The sequence below is a fragment of the Biomphalaria glabrata genome, chromosome 17 (assembly GCF_947242115.1).
Source record: "Biomphalaria glabrata chromosome 17, xgBioGlab47.1, whole genome shotgun sequence".
In the NCBI taxonomy this organism is placed as follows: Eukaryota; Metazoa; Mollusca; class Gastropoda; family Planorbidae; genus Biomphalaria; species Biomphalaria glabrata.
In genome coordinates, this window is record NC_074727.1 from 4,563,116 (window position 1) to 4,583,432 (window position 20,317).

General features: G+C 38.0%; 1 protein-coding gene across 3 annotated transcripts; it reads left to right on the forward strand.

Moving 5' to 3' along the window:
* Positions 1 to 5,600: 5,600 nt before the first annotated feature.
* LOC106059645 (placenta-specific gene 8 protein-like) lies at positions 5,601 to 19,889 on the forward strand. Of its 3 annotated transcripts, none has more exons than XM_056016428.1 (6): positions 5,601 to 5,796; positions 7,439 to 7,497; positions 13,035 to 13,109; positions 14,782 to 14,998; positions 16,443 to 16,594; positions 19,553 to 19,889. In XM_056016428.1, exons 3-6 carry the CDS (start codon positions 13,068 to 13,070, stop codon positions 19,670 to 19,672), a joined length of 531 nt encoding a protein of 176 aa, XP_055872403.1. In that variant the 5' UTR covers positions 5,601 to 5,796; positions 7,439 to 7,497; positions 13,035 to 13,067; the 3' UTR covers positions 19,673 to 19,889. The 3 variants fall into 3 exon arrangements, with proteins under 3 accessions (XP_055872403.1, XP_055872404.1, XP_055872402.1); XM_056016427.1 differs by having other exon boundaries at positions 5,602 to 5,796; positions 7,439 to 7,488; XM_056016429.1 differs by lacking the exon at positions 7,439 to 7,497.
* Positions 19,890 to 20,317: the final 428 nt, after the last annotated feature.

Consider the following 20,317-nt stretch of genomic DNA (forward strand, 5'->3'; position numbering starts at 1 on the left):
ACTAGAATAATATGAACCTCCCATTGTACAGTTACAAGATTAACATTACAAAATACTTTTGTAAAAAGCTTGTTTGAAGTGTAACAGTATCAGGCAGTTTGGATCAGTCGTGTACTTTCCTCCATCCACACCCAGACATAATAAATCTGTGCGATTTGAAATACTTTGTTTTTTTGTTTTTGTCTAACTTTGAGAATTCTAAATAAATTAAATTAAATTATGGCTTTTATTCAGCGCTCCTTTCATGCTCAGAGCGCTATCTCATTTGTGGACCAGTGGGGGAGGGGGTATCTGGGAGGAGGTCCTTCCGTGCTGCCTTTGGGCGCTAAGTAAACTCAACTCTGCTCGAGTCGGGTGTCGAACCTCGAGCCCCCAGGCCAAGTTCAAGCGTACTTGGCTTCTCGACCACGCCTCTCACGTTATGAGCCTATCACTTGTCTAGACCAGTTGTGAAATGGGGAAGCAAAGAAGGGGGGAGGGGGGTATCTTAAGAATGCTTGCTTGATCTTTTTTTGTTTTTTTAATTTCATAACAAAATTTTCACTCAGAGCTCAAGATTCCTCAAGGGGACGAATTCAACTTAAAACACCACATCTGTCAAGTACCATTTCTTTCCCTTGTTCGTGATACCAAACAAAATTATTAATTAATAACTTTTTTTTTTATTGCTTCTTGTGTTGTAGGATAAAAGAAATAATTGTGAAATAATTTTCAGTTTAATCCGAGATTGAGGTGTGGGAGAAATAACGCGTATAAATTTTTTTACCAGACAGACGGCGTGACTTTATATAAGTTTTGTACATATCAAAACATGTCGAGTTGTGTAGCTTATCGTGTTTTGGTTTTTGTTTTTTTTTTTGGTTTTGTGTTGCTGTTTTTTTTTTAAATAATCAATTGTGAGCATCAAGAAAATGTATTCGGAAATAGACAAGGTTACAAAGACATTTTTTTGTGGAAACATAAACTCGAAAATCGGCCGTCGAAGTGGTCCACCCAGGCATGTAGAAGGGCAGGTTTCAATATTTTTAGAAATAATATCAGAATGAAAATCTATCAGAGACAAATGACAGAGAAGAATGGAGAAAGAAGGTTGACAAATCTTGTGTGGTGCCCCGGCGGTCCAGCAGACCAAAGAATAGGTGAAAGTGAATGTGAAGTTAGATTTGAACCTGGCCTAACTGATATCTTATAATGAGTATCTAATTGATCTAATTGTTTTTGTAAAGGGTCAGTCTCTTATTCAAAGCCTCAAGAAAGAAAAACATTTCCGTTATTTTTTTTCCCCTTTATATAAGTGTTCTAATACGCAGCGTATGCACAGTTGTTTACGTAACAATATGGATAACTACCTATTAATTGTTATTTTAAATTATGCCCAACTTATATGCATACTATTTTTTTGTGTGTTAATGTAGTAGTTAGTATGAAAGAACTTACTTAAACTTAGCAATACAATTGTAAAAAAAAAATAAAATATTTTTGACAAAATACTAAAACCATTTGCATAAATTATACTTCAATGTCTCTGTATTCCTGCTGTGTTGCTGTTTCAATGGAGATAACTCCAGCAAAAGTTTAGAACATTTAGAACTTGCATTTACTTCCCTTGTTGCTTCGTACTACATATAAGAAAATTTTCCCACCGAATGTTCTCTTCGACGCTACATACATTCCCAATCATTTTAGAGTGCCCGTGATGTTTCAATCATTTACATATAGACAATGATGTTCCCAGTACCATGAGATAGAACGAAGTTCCCACCTAGTTTCTGTTGTCAAATCTCTCATCACCTAATAATAACATTTAAAAAATGCCATTTCTAATTATCTCTTCCATACCTTTTACTAGAGGCCAACATACTCTAACAGGGCCGGTTTTAAGTATGAGGAGAACCCTTTGGCGGACTTTTTGTGGAGGCCCCAGTCAGGTGGGTTTACAGCTTGTTAATCTAGGGGTGGACATAACTGCATTGATTTCCCGGGTTCCCCACCTTAACAGTATAAACCAAAACCAAAAGAGTACTAGCATATAGAACCAGGGCCGGTCTTAGGCCACTGCAACCTATGCAGTCGTATTGGGCCCCGCGCTTTCATAGGCCCCGCGCTAATTCTAGGTGTAATCATTAAATTGCAAAATATATACGAAAAATTCCTGGAAATTTCCTGAATTTATTAAAATCTCCTGAAAATTCATAAAAATCTCCTGAAAAATAGGCTAAATTGTGATTTGTGGGTTTCATTCATGGCGGAAAACGCCAATCGATAAAAGAAAAAAATCAGTGTCAGCTTTCATGTAATAAAATGTAATAATCGGGCGAATTTTCACCTTAGTCGGAAGTTCCAATACTTTATTTACTTTTATAGTCACTGGCATATAAATATGTCATAGGTTGCAAGGTTCGTAAAGTAAAGTTAATTTGATCGCAATTTTGTTCTTAGTAAAGAATGAATAATATTCAAAGTCGATTTTTTTTCTAATACAAAATCTTAATTTTCACTTATTATCCTTATTCCCACTAGGCCCCGCGCAATCAGTTTCGCATAGGGCCCCGCAACTGTTAGGACCGGCCCTGTATAGAACTACGACATAACTAAACATCGAACAAATGTCATTCAACGTAACAGTTAGGGAATAAACAACAATTGTTCAACTCGAAAAATATTTAATAATAACCTAATTGCATATTAACAAGATGTTTCAATGTATACCAATCAATGAATCATGGTGTTTGTTTCTTTGCTTGTTTTACATGTTTCGGATGTTCCTTCAGAGTTGAAGATAGTTTACTTCTTAGTCCAAACCTCCCGCAGGACGATGGGGGATGGGAGCGGGCAGGGTTTCAACCGGGACCATCGATAAATCCAAACGACAGTCCAGCGCACAAACCGCACGACCAGGCAGGTGGCTTAACATTGCATTAATAATTGTACAAATAAACACCCCCCCCCCTGAAAAAAAAAAAAAAAAACCTTCCCTAAGCACACTCCATCTCGGCGCCCTGCAGCTTCATAAACAACACTAGATGCAGACACGGCTCCAAGGGCGAGAAGACGACACTCTTCCCCAAGAATGCAAATAATCAATACAATATCCTAAGTTTTCTATCAAATTTACACAGATTAATTTGAAAAAAAAAAAAATTGGATTCACACCCTGGTCACAATGATTGAGACACAACACGGGCCCATGTCCAAGTACGCCCATGAACAACCTTCAAATCACATTTCCACACCCTTATCAAGCTTGACTCTAAACATCGAGTCTATAACCCGAGTCCCCAATAACAACAAAAAATACAACAAAAGTATAAATTGTCGCGTAGTTTAGACAAGTGTCTTTTGTTTTCTCCTCCACTCTTATTACTGGTACTGGGCGAGAGTGCCTTGTATGTTGGTTTTGAATTGTTTTTGCTACGTCACAAAGTCCGGTGACATCAATTGGACATTCTTTGTTATGAGGCAGTTAACCCACTGAATTTGGTTGAAACGAACCTGTTGGTCCGTATCAATTATTATTCTGTACTAGTTTCTCGGACTTATTATTCAGTGGGAATTTTGGACCCCTGTTTAGGGGTGCCAGTGTTGGATTGTAGGTACTGAGCTCGATCCTATGCCAGTGTGGGCGTTGCTTGTCGTCTTAGAAATATATATATATAATACAGTCTTGAGTGCCATTGTCAGGCCGTTACGCATCATTGGTATCAGTTGGGATCAGCTGAGGTCTAGCGTTATTATTGCCAATGTTGGCAGTATTGTGACGTCAGTTGGTAGCAGTAGCAAGGAGCTTATGTAAATTAGTGATTAATATCTTTCTATATATGATTTATATATATCTATTATCTATTCTTTTTTTTTCATTCTCATTGTACATATACATACATCAGTTTCATACAATTAAATTAATTTTGTTTGTTATTTAAACTATCCACATGCTTGGTTACTCTACGTACGACTGTGTGTGAATGACGTTCTCTCAGGTTGAACCCCGGAACCTTAATTGCGTACAGCTAGCTAACAACACAAATAAATCCTTAACCTGACATAAATGCCAGTAAGGACAAAGCTTCAATTTATTTCAAAAACAGTAAATAATGAAACTTGTCTCAAACGTGCTTAATCATACATATACCCGACCCACGGCGTAGCATACGCCTCTATTTAGTGACGGGTGAACACTTCCAGAAAAACACAGTTGTCCAATGGGATGAGTTTGGGCGAACGACTGAGTGAATGACAAGAAGGAACTCTGGAGAGAGCAACATACAACTGTCCATGACTGAAAACAGGTTTTGGAAGATACAGGCAAATCATTGTTAACGTTTAGCTTTTGTGTTTTATAAATTGTCATGGTAAAAGCTAATCTAACAGTGAATAGTCTGCGCGAAAAGGTAAAGGGCAAATTTAAATCTGCTGGAATCAGGAATATCCGGAGAATAAGGACATTTTGTGCGGACGTTCTCGGAAGTAAATAGTGATACTAGACAGAGATCTAGACAGCAAGAGAAAGAACCATAAACAGAGCGAGACAGAGATCTAGACAGCAAGAGAAAGAAGCGAAAACAGAGCGAGACAGAGATCTAGACAGCAAGAGAAAGAAGCGAAAACAGAGCGAGACAGAGATCTAGACAGCAAGAGAAAGAACCAAAAACAGAGCGAGACAAGAGACCTAGACAGTAAGAGAAAGAACCAAAAACAGAGCGAGACAAGAGATCTAGACAGTAAGCGAAAGAACCAAAAACAGAGCGAGACAAGAGATATAGACAGCAAGAGAAAGAACCAAAAACAGAGCGAGACAGAGATCTAGACAGCAAGAGAAAGAACCAAAAACAGAGCGAGACAAGAGATCTATACAGTAAGAGAAAGAACCAAAAACAGAGCGAGACAGAGATCTAGACAGCAAGAGAAAGAACCAAAAACAGAGCGAGACAGAGATTTGTGTGTAAAATGTTTTACATGTTCCTTCCGAGTACAAGTACAAGATAATTTACTTCCTAGTCCAAATATTCAGCAAGACGACGGGGGTGGGGGTGGGATTGGACATGGTTTGAAGCCTGAACCATCGATAAGAACGAATGACAATCCAGCGAGCAAACCGCACGACCAGGCAGCCATTTAGACAGTCAGAACAAGAGACCGAGACCGAGACAGTAAGAGAGAGACAGGAGGACGGAGTGATTTAACTCTTTCACTCCTAACTGACGATACCAATGTTGATTCGACCCCATTAAATTGAATATTTTTTTTTGTTTTAAAAACTTTAACTTGTGTTATATTAAAAGAGCATGCATTTTTCTATAATTATATAGCTAATATAACATTTACTGATTATATACAAAAAAAAGTTATTGAAGTTTAACCATAACAATGTAGTGAAAAACAATTGAGCAAAATGAATAATTCCATATCCGAACGTGAAAAAAAGTTACGGAGAGAAAGGGTTAATATAAGCTTTTCAAAGAACATAATAACATCAGACATTTTAATATTGAAATTTAGAAACAGCTGAGTATGCATATAGTAATATAATCAATAATATTATCTTATCTATATATATATATAGAGAGAGAGTGATAGAGAGATATGAGAATTAAAGAAAAAGCAGTGTTTCTCAACCTTCGGAAAACCTTGGCCGACGCCAAGCGTTTTCTTGCATTCTTCAATTCAGAAACGCATTTTCCAGACATCTAGAGCTCATAATTCATCCTATTAAAAAGGCAGGTCAAGTTTAGTAGGATAAAGTAGCTTGGGGGCCAGAGCCGATCTTGAAGTGTGACTAACAGTCAAAGAACAAGTGGCGTAAGTATATCTCTATTAGGCGTAGCTATCGTAATACTATCTTCATGCTAAGCGAGACCTCTTGTAGTAAGCTTGTTTTTGGTCAGCGATGGTTAAACGCTCAAAATATCTAATTTTCAAGAGCCTTTTGATTAATGTTTTACTTGAAAAATATTCTAATATGAATATTCTGATACGAATTTATAGGCCCTTACTACATTGAAAATACATCCAATTAGTTTCTTGAAAAGATTGAGGCTTTCTGGATTGCCGCTGTAGAAAATATATTCGAAAAATAATATTTAAAATAATATTTGTAAGGGATACATTGTGTTCAATAAACTTATTTGTAACTTCCTTATGTTACAGAATTATAATTCAAGCTCAAAACGCACACAAATTCGGAAGTGGGAGGAGAAATTTGGTAGAACAATTAGGTTCTACTTTAACTTTTTTTTTTTGCATTTTTAGAATTCTATCATAAATTGTGAGATACAGTCCCAAATTTATTTATACAATACAAGAATATCAGATTGAGTAGAGGTTAGAAAAAGGCGACTAGGATAAAAGAAAAAGAAAAAAAAAATAAAGAGTTGTCATATGGGAGGAGGGTGTTTTACCACCAGGTACAACCCTTTTTCATTTTATATCTACTGATTATAACATTTGAGATCAGAGTATGTGTGCGACATAATATACAAATGGGTTAAAACATCAATAAGTACATTATATTATATAGATAGTCAACTAATTTTGTTTATAAACTATGATTTCTCCGTAAAAATAGGACCGCCCCCCACTAAAGGGCTTGAGTGGGGAGGGCAGTAGAAGCAATCGACGGCCCCCCTCCCAATCCCACCGAATCGGCCCTAGAAATCAGAGCAAAGCGATATAATCTAAAAATTATATTGTAGTTCAATTAATTTTGTTCAAAAACTATGATTCCACCACAAAAATAGGACCGCCCCCCCCCCCAACTCAAAGGGTTTAAGTTGAGGTATTCCCCCCAACATGCGAAGTTTACATGGGGGGGGGGGGGCGGGATTGATGTCATCGCCTACTCCCCCACCCCGCCAAATCGGGGGGAGGGGGGGTGTGAAATAATCTAAAAAAATTTATATATATAGTTCGTCCATCCTGGTTCGATGATGACCACTTTGTCATCCTGGGGGCTGAGAGCTTTGCACTGGGTTTTATGCCTCCTCATGTGGCTGGTGAGACCTATGTGAGCGCGGAATGTTCGGCTGCACACTGGGCAGGTTATTCCAACTGGAGCTAGTGTCATTGGCCTTGCTTTTCTTCTCTGGCGTTTTTTCTTCTGCCAGCGTGGTTCTCTTGTCCTCACCAACCTGTGCGCCAGTTTTCACAGCGAGACGCCATGATGCTCCGTCAAGTCCCTCTGTCTCGCAGGTGGCGGGGGTCTATGCTGAACGCCTTCAGAGAAGCTTTAAGGATGTGATTTCTTTACCAAAATACGTCCGTCCCTTGTCTACGAGAGGGGGGGGGGTCGATCGCCCCTACCGCATCCCCCCTACTGGATTCGCCAGTGCTACAAACAGGAAGAGACAGAATGTAGGGAGTGACTGCCATGGAGACAGCCCCATAGACATGAAATCAGATCGATTTTTTTAAAAAAAACTTCGACTTATCTGCTCCACTTCAGGGACTCGTTTTTCCAGAAGATCGCAGAGTGGACATCTGGAGATCTCTAAGGTAAGGGAGGTAACAAACCAAAGTTAATTTAAATTATGTACCATTTTATTAGCAATTAGCAAAGCCTGTTTCTTTAGAACATATATTTGATTGGTTGATTTATAGATAATATAATAATATTAATAATAATAATAATAAATCTAGGACTTTTTTTTTTTTGAGGAAATTAGTGACACAACTTTTTTCATACAATGACACATAAGAAAACATAACAGTGGCAAGCGAAAAATACGCTCATATCATAATTCCGCTCAAGCATTGCACGTGAAGTGTAACATCAGAAAGGTGGATTGGATTCAACGATTTCTTTGCCAAGAGAACATAAAAGAGTTCTTGTGTCTGTTTATATGACCAATGTCTTATGTCCTCTCTGTGATAACCAAATGTTAAATTAAAATCGTTTTTAGCTTTCTAGAGGATGCTTTTCTCGAAATGTTGTATTAGATTTGAATGATCTAACCAGGTGTTTCACAAACTGTGTTCTGTGGAACTCTAGCGTTCCTCGAGGCCTGAATTCCAGAAACTAATGAAATAATTAACTAGCAGGCCTCCACGTAAAGAAATTTCTCTTCAAAATAATCAGTGACGTGTTCCGTTAAGGAAAAAAATTTGGAATCTCTAGATAAAACAAGGGAGGTATAAAATAAATCCTTTCTTAAATTAAACAAAAAGGCTTATATAAGGTGTAGAACTCCGTCCTTATTGCTATATAACTTAATTGTGTAGAAGATATTTCCCTTAATGGATATCAAACAGCTCAATTAATTATAATCATCTGACTAATTGGTTACTTTTTTAATTGATTCATGTTTTGTTCAGTACATAAAATAATTGTTTGAAGTGATCAATTTGATCCGATAATGCGTGTGTAGGAAACAATTATCAATTATCTAAGCGGACAAAACCCTGCAAATTTAGCCATATCTGTGAATACTGAGGTATTAGTTTCCCTCGTTGGTATCAAAGAAAATCAACTACAGAGGACAGACGCAGACGGCAGAAAGAAAATATTAATCGATCACCGGCGGACAATGGCTATGCTAGCCATGGATGTGGCAAAATATTTAGGTCACAGCTGAGGCTGCTTAGCCAAGTAAAATAGTGCATTCCTCATTTATCTTCGGACTCGAAGACAAGCCATATTATCAAAGAAAATAATTTAATTATCAGTAATTAATGTACTAATCGGTTACTATTTTATTGATTCATTTCTTGTCTATGCCAATGAATAATTGTGCGAAGTCTTAACTTGATTGTAGAATGGATGTGGGAGAAATAACGTGTACACACTTTTTACAAGACAAACAGACTGATTTGATATAAGCTTTGTAAAAAAAATATCAAGAATAGTTGTTTGCATTTTTTTTTTCAAATAATTTGTTAAAATGTGTCAATGAAAATGGTCATTTTATCTTTGGTAAATTCATTGTTATATGATGAACTAAAGGGCCTTTGAAAAGCAGATTCATAATCTAAAGCTGATGTACATGTGTCGGGTAAAATTGTCGTCTTTTTTAAAGTAAATTCTGAAATATATGAGATATGATAATGTTGTAACTCTTGGGTAGGCACTCAACGTAAAGGCAGGCAACACAACACAGTGTAACAGGAAATAAAGACTTCAGCTTCTTCAGAGTCTTGCTACTAATTTACCAGTCCTTTAGACAGCAACCCGAATGTGGACCAACGACAGCCTTCCCCGCTTCGCTCCAGGTCCCTTCTACAACCTTCAGGCAGCACCAAAAGCTGGCTTCTTAGTTTCCCAAACATTCAGACTCTTCATAATCCCTGATGCACTGTTCTTCTCTCTCTCTTCTAGTGTCTTCCTGTTTACGTTCACTAGTGCGCTACAACAATAATGTGTGTTTGTTTGTAAAATGTGTTCCATGTTCTGGATGTTCCTTTACAGTTTAAGATAATCTACTTCCTAGTTCAAACCTCCCGCAGAACGACGAGGGGATGGGAGCGGGCAGGGTTTGAACCCGCGACCATCGATACGTCTGAACTACAGTCCAGCGCGCTAGCAGCACGACCAGGCAGCCATCCAATAAATGTAATAAAGACTCTATTGCCGAAGTGAAAACTACTTAGTAGTTTTTCTAAGTATTATTTAAAGTATTCTGCTTCTAACAGATGTGGTTTTTAATAAGCTTTTACTGAGATTTAAAAAAAAAAAAAAAGACGGCCAAATATTCTTATCTCGTCTTAAAAATGTATGTTTTATCATGATTGACGTATTCTGTACACAGGATACCATCAAAAGGATTGCTATTTACAGATTTAACTCCCTTGCCTAAAAATCTCCTATATTTCTATGGATTCTCTACTCGATAAAGTGCAATGAATCAGAAGAGGTTATGCGATATTGAGGTCTATATATGTTATGGCACTAAACCTTGTTGGAACTCTTATCTTTTCTAGGTTTTGTTTGTCTTAGGCATGATTGAGCGAGACTCTGTAGGTCAACGGGACTGCGTACATTACATTCTTTAACATTGTACGTTAAAACAAGTGCGAACTCGTCATGGGTTAAAGAAACTGGAACTTTGACACTGATCTGTCGAACATTGACAGTTGGGGGGAAAAAAATGGCTAAAGTAAAATCTCTAAATTGACCGTTATAATTTTTTTCTAAATATAATCATCTTTAAATTAAATTTGGTCTATTTTGAACACCTGTCAATGGAAATGGACTGCCTGGTCGTGTGGTTTGCGCGCTGGACTGTCGTTCGGATTTATCGACGGTCGAGGGTTCAAACCCTGCCCGCTCCCATCCCCCGTCGTCCTGCGGGAGGTTTGGACTAGGAAGTAAACTATCTTCAACTCTGAAGGAACATCCGAAATATGTCAAACATTTTTACATCAAACGATTCTTGCTTCTATTCAGTTAAGAGTTGAATATATTAATTGAGGTTCGGTAACATTTTTCGCTACGTCGTATGTAGAAAACATACGTTTTCAAAGCTAGAATTATTGGTGACGATATACATATACTGGCTGGAAAGGACTCGACACTCACGGCCTCACTCCACGAGAAGCGATCGAGAGCTAGTGATTGTTTTTCTTTCGGTCATTTTCATGTTTCTTTTTCATTTTGTTTCTTCAGTAATTCTTATGTTTCTCATTCTCACTGTCTTTCTTGATTTTAATTTACTTATTTTGAGTTTCTTCGGTCCATTTTGTGGTTTATTTATTCACTTTTTGTGTTTCTTCATTGATTCCTGTGTTTCTAGAGTATTCTTTGTAAATTTCTTCATTCATTAATGTAGCGTCAGTAATTTTTCTTGTTCTTCAATCATTCGTTTGTTTCTTCAGTCATTGTTTTTTTTTCTTCAGTCATATGTTTGTTTCTTCAGTCATTGGTTTGTTTCTTCAGTCATTCGTTTGTTCCTTCAGTCATTCGTTTGTTTCTTCAGTCATTCGTTTGTTTCTACAGTCATTGGTTTGTTTCTTCAGTCATTCGTTTGTTCCTTCAGTCATTCGTTTGTTTCTTCAGTCATTCGTTTGTTTCTTCAGTCATTCGTTTGTTTCTTCAGTCATTCTTTTGTTTCTTCAGTCATTCGTTTGTTTCTTCAGTCATTCATTTGTTCCTTCAGTCATTCATTTGTTCCTTCAGTCATTCGTTTGTTTCTTCAGTCATTCGTTTGTTTCTTCAGTCATTCGTTTGTTTCTTCAGTCATTGGTTTCTTTCTTCAGTCATTCGTTTGTTTTTTTTTCAGTCATTGGTTTCTTTCTTCAGTCATTCGTTTATTTCTTAAATCTTATCTTGGTGTTACTTCATTCATTTGGCTTATGTATAGAAACAATTTACAAAGAAAACAAAAAAAAAAATTATTAAGATTCTAATAAGATTTTTTAAAAATTAGGTCATGAAGAAACTGGGAATTAAAATCATTTATTTTAACTTTGTCTAGGCAGAAGTTTAAAATGTTGCAAATGGTACTAGCATTTGTCAAGCATCTGGGTTCGGTAAAGACTGGGAATTTAAAATTCGGGATTTTTCGGGTGCCCCTGAGTCAACCTAATTTTAATGGGTGCCTGGCTTTAGTTGGGGAAAGTAAAGGTGGTTGTGCTGGCCACATGACACTTAGTTTTTTAACCCTTGGTCAAAGAAATAGATGACCTTAACATCAGCTGCCCTATAGATTGCAAGGTCTGAAGGGGAACTTTACTATATGTTAAGTGGGTTAATGGCTAACATTAAATATTCTTAAGTTACTTTAGTTATTCTCGTGTTGAAAATATATTTCTTACAATTTCTTCTCTTTCACCTAGACATAGCTGTCATTCATCAAAGAACTAATAAACTTATTTCAGCTCTTCTCGCTTTTAAGTTGGCAGCATTTCTACGAATTTCTGACTGCACCAGATAACGGACAATCACTGCTCTTGTCAATTATTGGATGAAATGTGTTCGTCGTGTTCCGCGGCCTCAATAATCACTTATCTAATCGATGCAACGCAAGATGAACATAAGAAGATCAGCGTTTTGCGCGTTTGATTGAGAGTTAATGTAATATCGATAATTCAAGCGTTAAGTGCAGCTAAGACGTATGATTTCTAATTGTTTGTATACTGAACACTGCACCCCAGGTACGAAATCCAAGCGCTTAACCACTCAGCCACCGCGCCTACTATCTAAGATTGCGTGGATACAATTGATCTACAGACACTTAACAAAACTTTACAATTTGTTAGAATTTATATACATATATGCATTTCAATGCTGACTACCAGGTGTAACAAAGTCATGAAGATAAATGACAAATATAAAGACAGAAGTAAGATTCAGAAAGCCGATTCACGGGCAAATAACTTGTTTATAACATATATAAATAAAGTACAGGCACAGTTCTGGCAAATGAAATACCGAGTAACAATTGAACAGGAAGTGATCAGAAGCATGCAGGAATGGACAACTTCCAAGTTTTGTTTTCCGTTCAAGGTATCAATTATCTAGGTCAGTGACGTAGCAAACACACACACACACACACAAACACATTCCTTGATACACTTACACATACAAATACACTATAGAAATAATTAACCAGACTAAAAAAAATCATTCGTCAGTCTATTATTGTGGGACACCCTTTACGTGATAAGGAGTTACAATGGTTTATTGTATGCGTCATTTAACCAAAACAGGTTTTCAGGTTTATGAATAGAAGCTATTGAAAAAAAAATATAGCGGCATAGAGTAGAAACCGGCAATCAATCTTCTTTGTTTTGCTTATACGGTTTGATTTGGCGTTTCCAAGAAAAATGTTTACACCATTCATTATGTCTGGCTTTTACTGTTTTAGTTCTCTTTTATTTTCTGTTCCTTTCTTCTCTCTCTCTCTCTCTCTCTCTCTCTCTCTATCTTTCTTTATGTCTCTCTTCTTCTTAGCTTTTTATCTTTCTGTCTTTTTCCTTTTTTTTTAAATTCATTCATTCGTTCTCTCTATTCTATCTCTATTCTATCTCTATTCATAGTGTTTCAAAAAGACATATTTACAAGTAAAGTGAATTGAGCTGACATTGATTTGATCTTTTTTTTTCAGTCTTCTTTCGTCGTTGATATTCCAATCTAGAGAATGACTTCTGTTGGAGTTGAAAAGCGTGGTCAAGGCGATCAGGTAATTGGTTGATAATATTGAAATGAAACACCAAAACCCAAAAGTAAGCAGACAGATGCGAAGTGAATACATAAGCAATGTAATATTTAAGGAGTGTTATGAAATGTGTTTGTTTTTATTGGCTGAGGTTTTCTGACGTAACCATAACTCAAACAGGGGCAGACGAGTTTATAAAAAGGAGGTGAACGCCTGATAAAACAGATGAAATCAGATACTGACAGACAGGACAGACAGGACAGACGAGACAGACGGGACAGACGGGACAGACAGGACAGACGGGACAGACAGGAAAGACGGGACAGACAGGACAGATAGGACAGACAGGACAGACGGGACAGACGGGACAGATGGGACAGATAGGACAGATAGGACAGACGGGACAGACGGGACAGATGGGACAGACAGGACAGACGGGACAGACGGGACAGACAGGACAGATAGGACAGATGGGACAGACAGGACAGACGGGACAGACAGGACAGACAGGACAGACAGGACAGACGGGACAGACGGGAGGCATTGTGTTTATAACTTTTCTCCCTTCAAACTTTTGACGTTACCATCATATCGATAAACAAATAATTATATTCAAAGCTCAGTCTTTACATGGAGCGTGGTGGAGTCAAAGTACTAGGCTTCCAAGCCCAGGGTTTTCGGGTTCCAGTCTCGGAGAATTTTAATTTCGGGACGCCCCGGAGTTCATCCAAACTCTGATGGGTACCTGAGGCTGACAGTCCTGGCATGATTTGGGGAAATTAAATGCGGTTCGTCTTTGTGCCGGCCACATGATACCCTCATTAGGCCACAGAAACAGATGACCTTTAGATCTGCACTATACACCGCAAGATCTGAAAGAGAAAGTGTACTTTTTTAAACTCAAGTTTTCAAAGGTATTAGAACTCAAGCCATTCTTGTTTGTAGTAAGATGTTTTACCACTGCACCACGAACACAAAGTGTGACTTCCTTTTCTACTATTGTAAATTAAGAAATGGTCTTTGAAACTCTGCACCTTCACCTAGCCTTTAATCTGCTGACCATCCTTCCGCATTCCTTTTGCTTTGATTAGATTTGTTATCCACGAAAGGCTTGTCCATTCTTTTATGTTGTTTTACCATCATTTTCTCTCTAAAGCCTAGTATTTATCATATTCTTGTACTAAAACTTTAACAGTATTATTTGTATGAAGATTGTTAACAGTGTTATTTCATCATCATTATCCTCTTTCCCTTGACTTTCGTCGTAGTGCTGCTGTAATCGTTCGCGTCACCAAATCTCTGCACGTTTCCCGGTCAGCAGCTGTTCTTAGCAGGATATCAAGAGAGAGGCCGGTCCATTCGTTTGTGTTGTCCAGAAAATCCCGTCTTCGTGCTCCCTGCACTGTACCTTGAACGATGACTTTTGACAAGAGAGCCGATTCTTACAATATGACCGAACCTGCTCAGTTTTCATCTCTTCATAGTATTCTGGCTTTCTTCACCATTGCCAGCTAGAGTGTTGACTTGTAAAAGTACAAATTATTTTGTCTTATTTTCCTGTTAACTGATATATAGCATTTTTCTATAACATTTACTCTCAAAAGCTATAACTCTTCTTTCAGCCTCATTTTCCAACAGTTATTTAGTCAAAATGCTTACAACAATCTAATAAACTTTTTATTTTTATTTTACACAGGGTCATGATGTCCCTACAGTTACACAGCCAGGCATGGTACCTCCTCCACAGTACCCTGGTCCGCAACAGGCACCCTGGCCTCAGCAAGTAGGACCATCCCAACAAATGAATACGACCACCAATATAGTCATCACAGGGCAGCCCGGGTCCAGTGGCCGGCCAGTTCCAAGAGAGTGGAGTAGTGGACTGTGCGACTGCTTCACCGACATGGGCAGCTGTAAGTAGATGACCATTTCGAAACTGTGGCGACCACACACGTGAAAAGTTTTTCCTCAATTATTTTATAGCCCTCACTTGTTTTCCCTTATAAAATAAATCACAAGAAATGACGCTTAAGAGTAAAATTACATTTATATTAATAACAAGAAAAATGTAAAAAAAAAAAAATATGAAAGAAAAAGCTTAATATTAAGTGTAATTTTATCAATTAGTTTGGATCAGCCATGTTATTAAATAAGCAATAGATATGGACTAACAATACTACATCTGTGCGATTAGAAATATTGTACGAATTGTTTTTGTTTAGCGGAATATCGTGGTTTTAGCTTTCAGCTTTCTCACTACTCTATGATCAAATCATTTGTAAGGACAGATTGGATAGGATAGGGATGGGAAGAGAGAGCAGGGGGGTATCTGGCCTGGGTCAAGGTTACCGTGATAGCTTTTTAGATGTATTTTTTTTTATTGTACAACTTGAATTTAAAATCCAGGGCACAAGACTCCTCAAACCATTACACAAACCTCTGTGCCACTCAAGTGCTAATGAAATTAGAAAGTTTCATAGTTATCTATTGTAAGTTTCAAATCTATAAACGATGACCCAATTATCTGTAAGGAGGATAAGGGGGACTAATTCAATTTAATCCACTACATTAATTAAATACCATTTCTCTCCCCTTTTACGATACCAAGCAAAACAATTATTTACTTATAATTAATTCACTATTTGAGGTTTTGTTTCATTGATTCTTGTTTTGTCAAGTCCAAGAAATAATTGTGAGAAATAACAACTTAATTTGAGATTGGGTGTGGGAGAAATAGCGTGTACACACAAAAATGTATAAGACAGACAGAGAGTTGATAAAAGTTGGTATAAATGCAACATAAATTTCAGACATAAAAGTAAAAGATATTGTCTCATGTGAGAGAAAGAAAGAAAAGAAAGAGAGAGAGAAAAAAAAGATAGAAAGAGAAAGAGAGAGAGAGAGAAAGAGAGAAAGACAGCGAGAGAGAGAGCGAGAGAGAGAAAGAGAGAAAGAGCGAGAGAGAGAGAGAGAGACAGAAAGAAAGAGAGAAAGAGAGAGAAATAGAAAGAGAAGAGAGAGAGATAGAGAGATAAAAAGAGAGAGAGAGAGAGAAAAAGAAACTGAGATGGAGAGGTTGAACAAAAGAAACATAAACTAAGCACTAATGAGAAAGCAACAATGAATGCTAAGTTGCTAACCAACTCGCTTTTTGCAACTAGACTCTAGAGACTTGCCTTTGAAACGTCCAAATATTAGCCTCAAGTTCATCAAATAACAGCTTGTTATCAGTAAAATGAAAGACGCCGACACTAACAACATGTCCTCTAAGTATTCCATCGAAATTCTCATTTGGTCGCCCCTTATACAAGTCTGCTGTTGTTTAATAACTACCTCCATGACATTTGTTATCCTCAGGTATGCTTGCCTACTGTTGCCCCTGCTACCTACAATGTGAACTTGCCCAGGATATGGGAGAATCGTGTTGTGAGGCATGTTTGTACAATTGGTGTAACCCTGGAGCCTTGTTTGGCATGAGAGTTTACCTTAGAGCCAAAGAAAACATAAAGGTAAACATTTTTCTTGATTTTCTGTGTAGAGATTATTTTTCAACAAATTCTTCATTTTGTTTGTTTGTTTTTTTCTTTTGCTGTTTTTTTCTGTTTTATTTTTCAGTATTTTTTGCGTGTTTTTTTTTTCTTTTTTTTTTTGTTTTTTTTTTATATTTTCTCTAAGATCCAGCTATGATCAGGGCCGCCTTAGAAGAATGAAGTCCTTACACGAATCAAATAGGAAGGCGAAGTGAATAATGTAGCCACACAAAAAGTCCGAATAATAAGCCAAGAATGATAAACCGTCCTGTATCAACATATAAGTGAAATTTATGTAGCGCCGATATCACGAATGTGCTTCATGGACAATTCATAACCAACAGACTAGAAATAAGGTGCTTATTTTTCTGGATTCACTGTTGGTGCTTATTTTTCTGGATTCACTGTTGGTGCTTATTTCTCTAGATCCCCTGGTGGTGCTTATTTCTCTAGATCCCCTGGTGGTGCTTATTTCTCTAGATCCCCTGGTGGTGCTTATTTCTCTAGATTCACTGTTGGTGCTTATTTCTCTAGATCCTCTGGTGGTGCTTATTTCTCTAGATCCCCTGGTGGTGCTTATTTCTCTAGATCCCCTGGTGGTGCTTATTTCTCTAGATCCCCTGGTGGTGCTTATTTCTCTAGATCCCCTGGTGGTGCTTATTTCTCTAGATCCCCTGGTGGTGCTTATTTCTCTAGATCCCCTGGTGGTGCTTATTTCTCTAGATCCTCTGGTGGTGCTTATTTCTCTAGATCCTCTGGTGGTGCTTATTTCTCTAGATCCCCTGGTGGTGCTTATTTCTCTAGATCCCCTGGTGGTGCTTATTTCTCTAGATCCTCTGGTGGTGCTTATTTCTCTAGATCCTCTGGTGGTGCTTATTTCTCTAGATCCCCTGGTGGTGCTTATTTCTCTAGATCCCCTGGTGGTGCTTATTTCTCTAGATCCCCTGGTGGTGCTTATTTCTCTAGATCCCCTGGTGGTGCTTATTTCTCTAGATCCCCTGGTGGTGCTTATTTCTCTAGATCCTCTGGTGGTGCTTATTTTTCTGGATTCACTGTTGGTGCTTATTTTTCTGGATTCACTGTTGGTGCTTATTTCTCTAGATCCCCTGGTGGTGCTTATTTCTCTAGATCCCCTGGTGGTGCTTATTTCTCTAGATCCTCTGGTGGTGCTTATTTTTCTGGATTCACTGTTGGTGCTTATTTTTCTGGATTCACTGTTGATGCTTATTTCTCTAGATCCCCTGGTGGTGCTTATTTCTCTAGATCCTCTGGTGGTGCTTATTTTTCTGGATTCACTGTTGGTGCTTATTTTTCTGGATTCACTGGTGGTGCTTATTTCTCTAGATCCCCTGGTGGTGCTTATTTCTCTAGATCCCCTGGTGGTGCTTATTTCTCTAGATCCTCTGGTGGTGCTTATTTTTCTGGATTCACTGTTGGTGCTTATTTTTCTGGATTCACTGTTGATGCTTATTTCTCTAGATCCCCTGGTGGTGCTTATTTCTCTAGATCCTCTGGTGGTGCTTATTTTTCTGGATTCACTGTTGGTGCTTATTTTTCTGGATTCACTGGTGGTGCTTATTTCTCTAGATCCCCTGGTGGTGCTTATTTCTCTAGATTCCCTGGTGGTGCTTATTTCTCTAGATCCCCTGGTGGTGCTTATTTCTCTAGATCCCCTGGTGGTGCTTATTTCTCTGGATCCCCTGGTGGTGCTTATTTCTCTAGATCCCCTGGTGGTGCTTATTTCTCTAGATCCCCTGGTGGTGCTTATTTCTCTGGATCCCCTGGTGGTGCTTATTTCTCTAGATCCCCTGGTGGTGCTTATTTCTCTAGATCCCCTGGTGGTGCTTATTTCTCTAGATCCCCTGGTGGTGCTTATTTCTCTGGATCCCCTGGTGGTGCTTATTTCTCTAGATCCCCTGGTGGTGCTTATTTCTCTAGATCCCCTGGTGGTGCTTATTTCTCTAGATCCCCTGGTGGTGCTTATTTCTCTGGATCCCCTGGTGGTGCTTATTTCTCTAGATCCCCTGGTGGTGCTTATTTCTCTAGATCCCCTGGTGGTGCTTATTTCTCTAGATTCCCTGGTGGTGCTTATTTCTCTAGATCCCCTGGTGGTGCTTATTTCTCTAGATCCCCTGGTGGTGCTTATTTCTCTGGATCCCCTGGTGGTGCTTATTTCTCTAGATCCCCTGGTGGTGCTTATTTCTCTAGATCCTCTGGTGGTGCTTATTTTTCTGGATTCACTGTTGGTGCTTATTTTTCTGGATTCACTGTTGATGCTTATTTCTCTAGATCCCCTGGTGGTGCTTATTTCTCTAGATCCTCTGGTGGTGCTTATTTTTCTGGATTCACTGTTGGTGCTTATTTTTCTGGATTCACTGGTGGTGCTTATTTCTCTAGATCCCCTGGTGGTGCTTATTTCTCTAGATTCCCTGGTGGTGCTTATTTCTCTAGATCCCCTGGTGGTGCTTATTTCTCTAGATCCCCTGGTGGTGCTTATTTCTCTGGATCCCCTGGTGGTGCTTATTTCTCTAGATCCCCTGGTGGTGCTTATTTCTCTAGATCCCCTGGTGGTGCTTATTTCTCTGGATCCCCTGGTGGTGCTTATTTCTCTAGATCCCCTGGTGGTGCTTATTTCTCTAGATCCCCTGGTGGTGCTTATTTCTCTGGATCCCCTGGTGGTGCTTATTTCTCTGGATCCCCTGGTGGTGCTTATTTCTCTAGATCCCCTGGTGGTGCTTATTTCTCTGGATCCCCTGCTGGTGTCTGGATCCACTGGTGTTCTTCAGCTGAAAGATAACTTCTCGTGTAGACTACATTCACCTTGTAATCATACTTGTAAGAATCAGACACACACTAAGTGCTGAGTTATATTTCCGTCTAGTTATTACATAACAATTGTTTTTTCTCACACCACCTTTCAATATTTTTCTCTTCTAGGGGACACTGTGGAATGATTTTAACCTGACCGGAGGATGCTGTAGCTGCTGCTACTGCTGTGCCCTGGCACAACTGGCACGTGAGGTCAAGTACATTAAGAGTACCAAAGGTTACGTCTAAAGAACCTAAGAGTAATAAAGACTACGTCTGAAGAACTTGACATTGTTTGACCACATAAATAATTCGTGTTTTTTTGCTATGTGTTGCTTCTTGTAGAGATTGTTCTGTAATGGAGATTGTTGTTTAAACGGTTGGGAGAAGCTAATAATTTTAACAACATAAAATCAGCCTTAGTGTCTTAAAATAAATTAAGAATAAATAAATAATTCTGCACAGATTCAGACTTGTTGTTTTTTATGCAAAGCATTTTTCTGTCTGTCCTGTACAAATTATGCACACGTTATTTCTCCCACAACCCTGATCTGGTCAAATTTAAACTTTACACAATTATCTATTTTACCTAAGAAAACATCAATTTTTTTTAAATTAACCAACTTTTCAATTGTTAACTGATAATTATTTTTTTTATACCAAAAAAGGCAATTTAATCCTTCAACATTAAAAGATATGGCTAAATATGTGGGGTTTCGTCTCTATAGAAAATAGTACACGTTTTTTCTTCCACAGCCATTCTCGAATCAAGTTGAAGCTTTACACAATTATTTATTTTACCTAACACAACATGAATAGATTAAAAAATAATCATTGGTATTTATATAAAAAGGGAAATAAATTCTACATTATTGATATATATAGTTATAAATG

Coding starts and splice junctions, on each gene's coding strand:
- LOC106059645 (XM_056016428.1), top strand. CDS start 13,068: ATGACTTCTGTTGGAGTTGAAAAGCGTGGTCAAGGCGATCAG. Junction 13,110..14,781: donor AGCGTGGTCAAGGCGATCAG/GTAATTGGTTGA, acceptor TATTTTACACAG/GGTCATGATGTCCCTACAGT. Junction 16,595..19,552: donor GAGCCAAAGAAAACATAAAG/GTAAACATTTTT, acceptor TTTCTCTTCTAG/GGGACACTGTGGAATGATTT.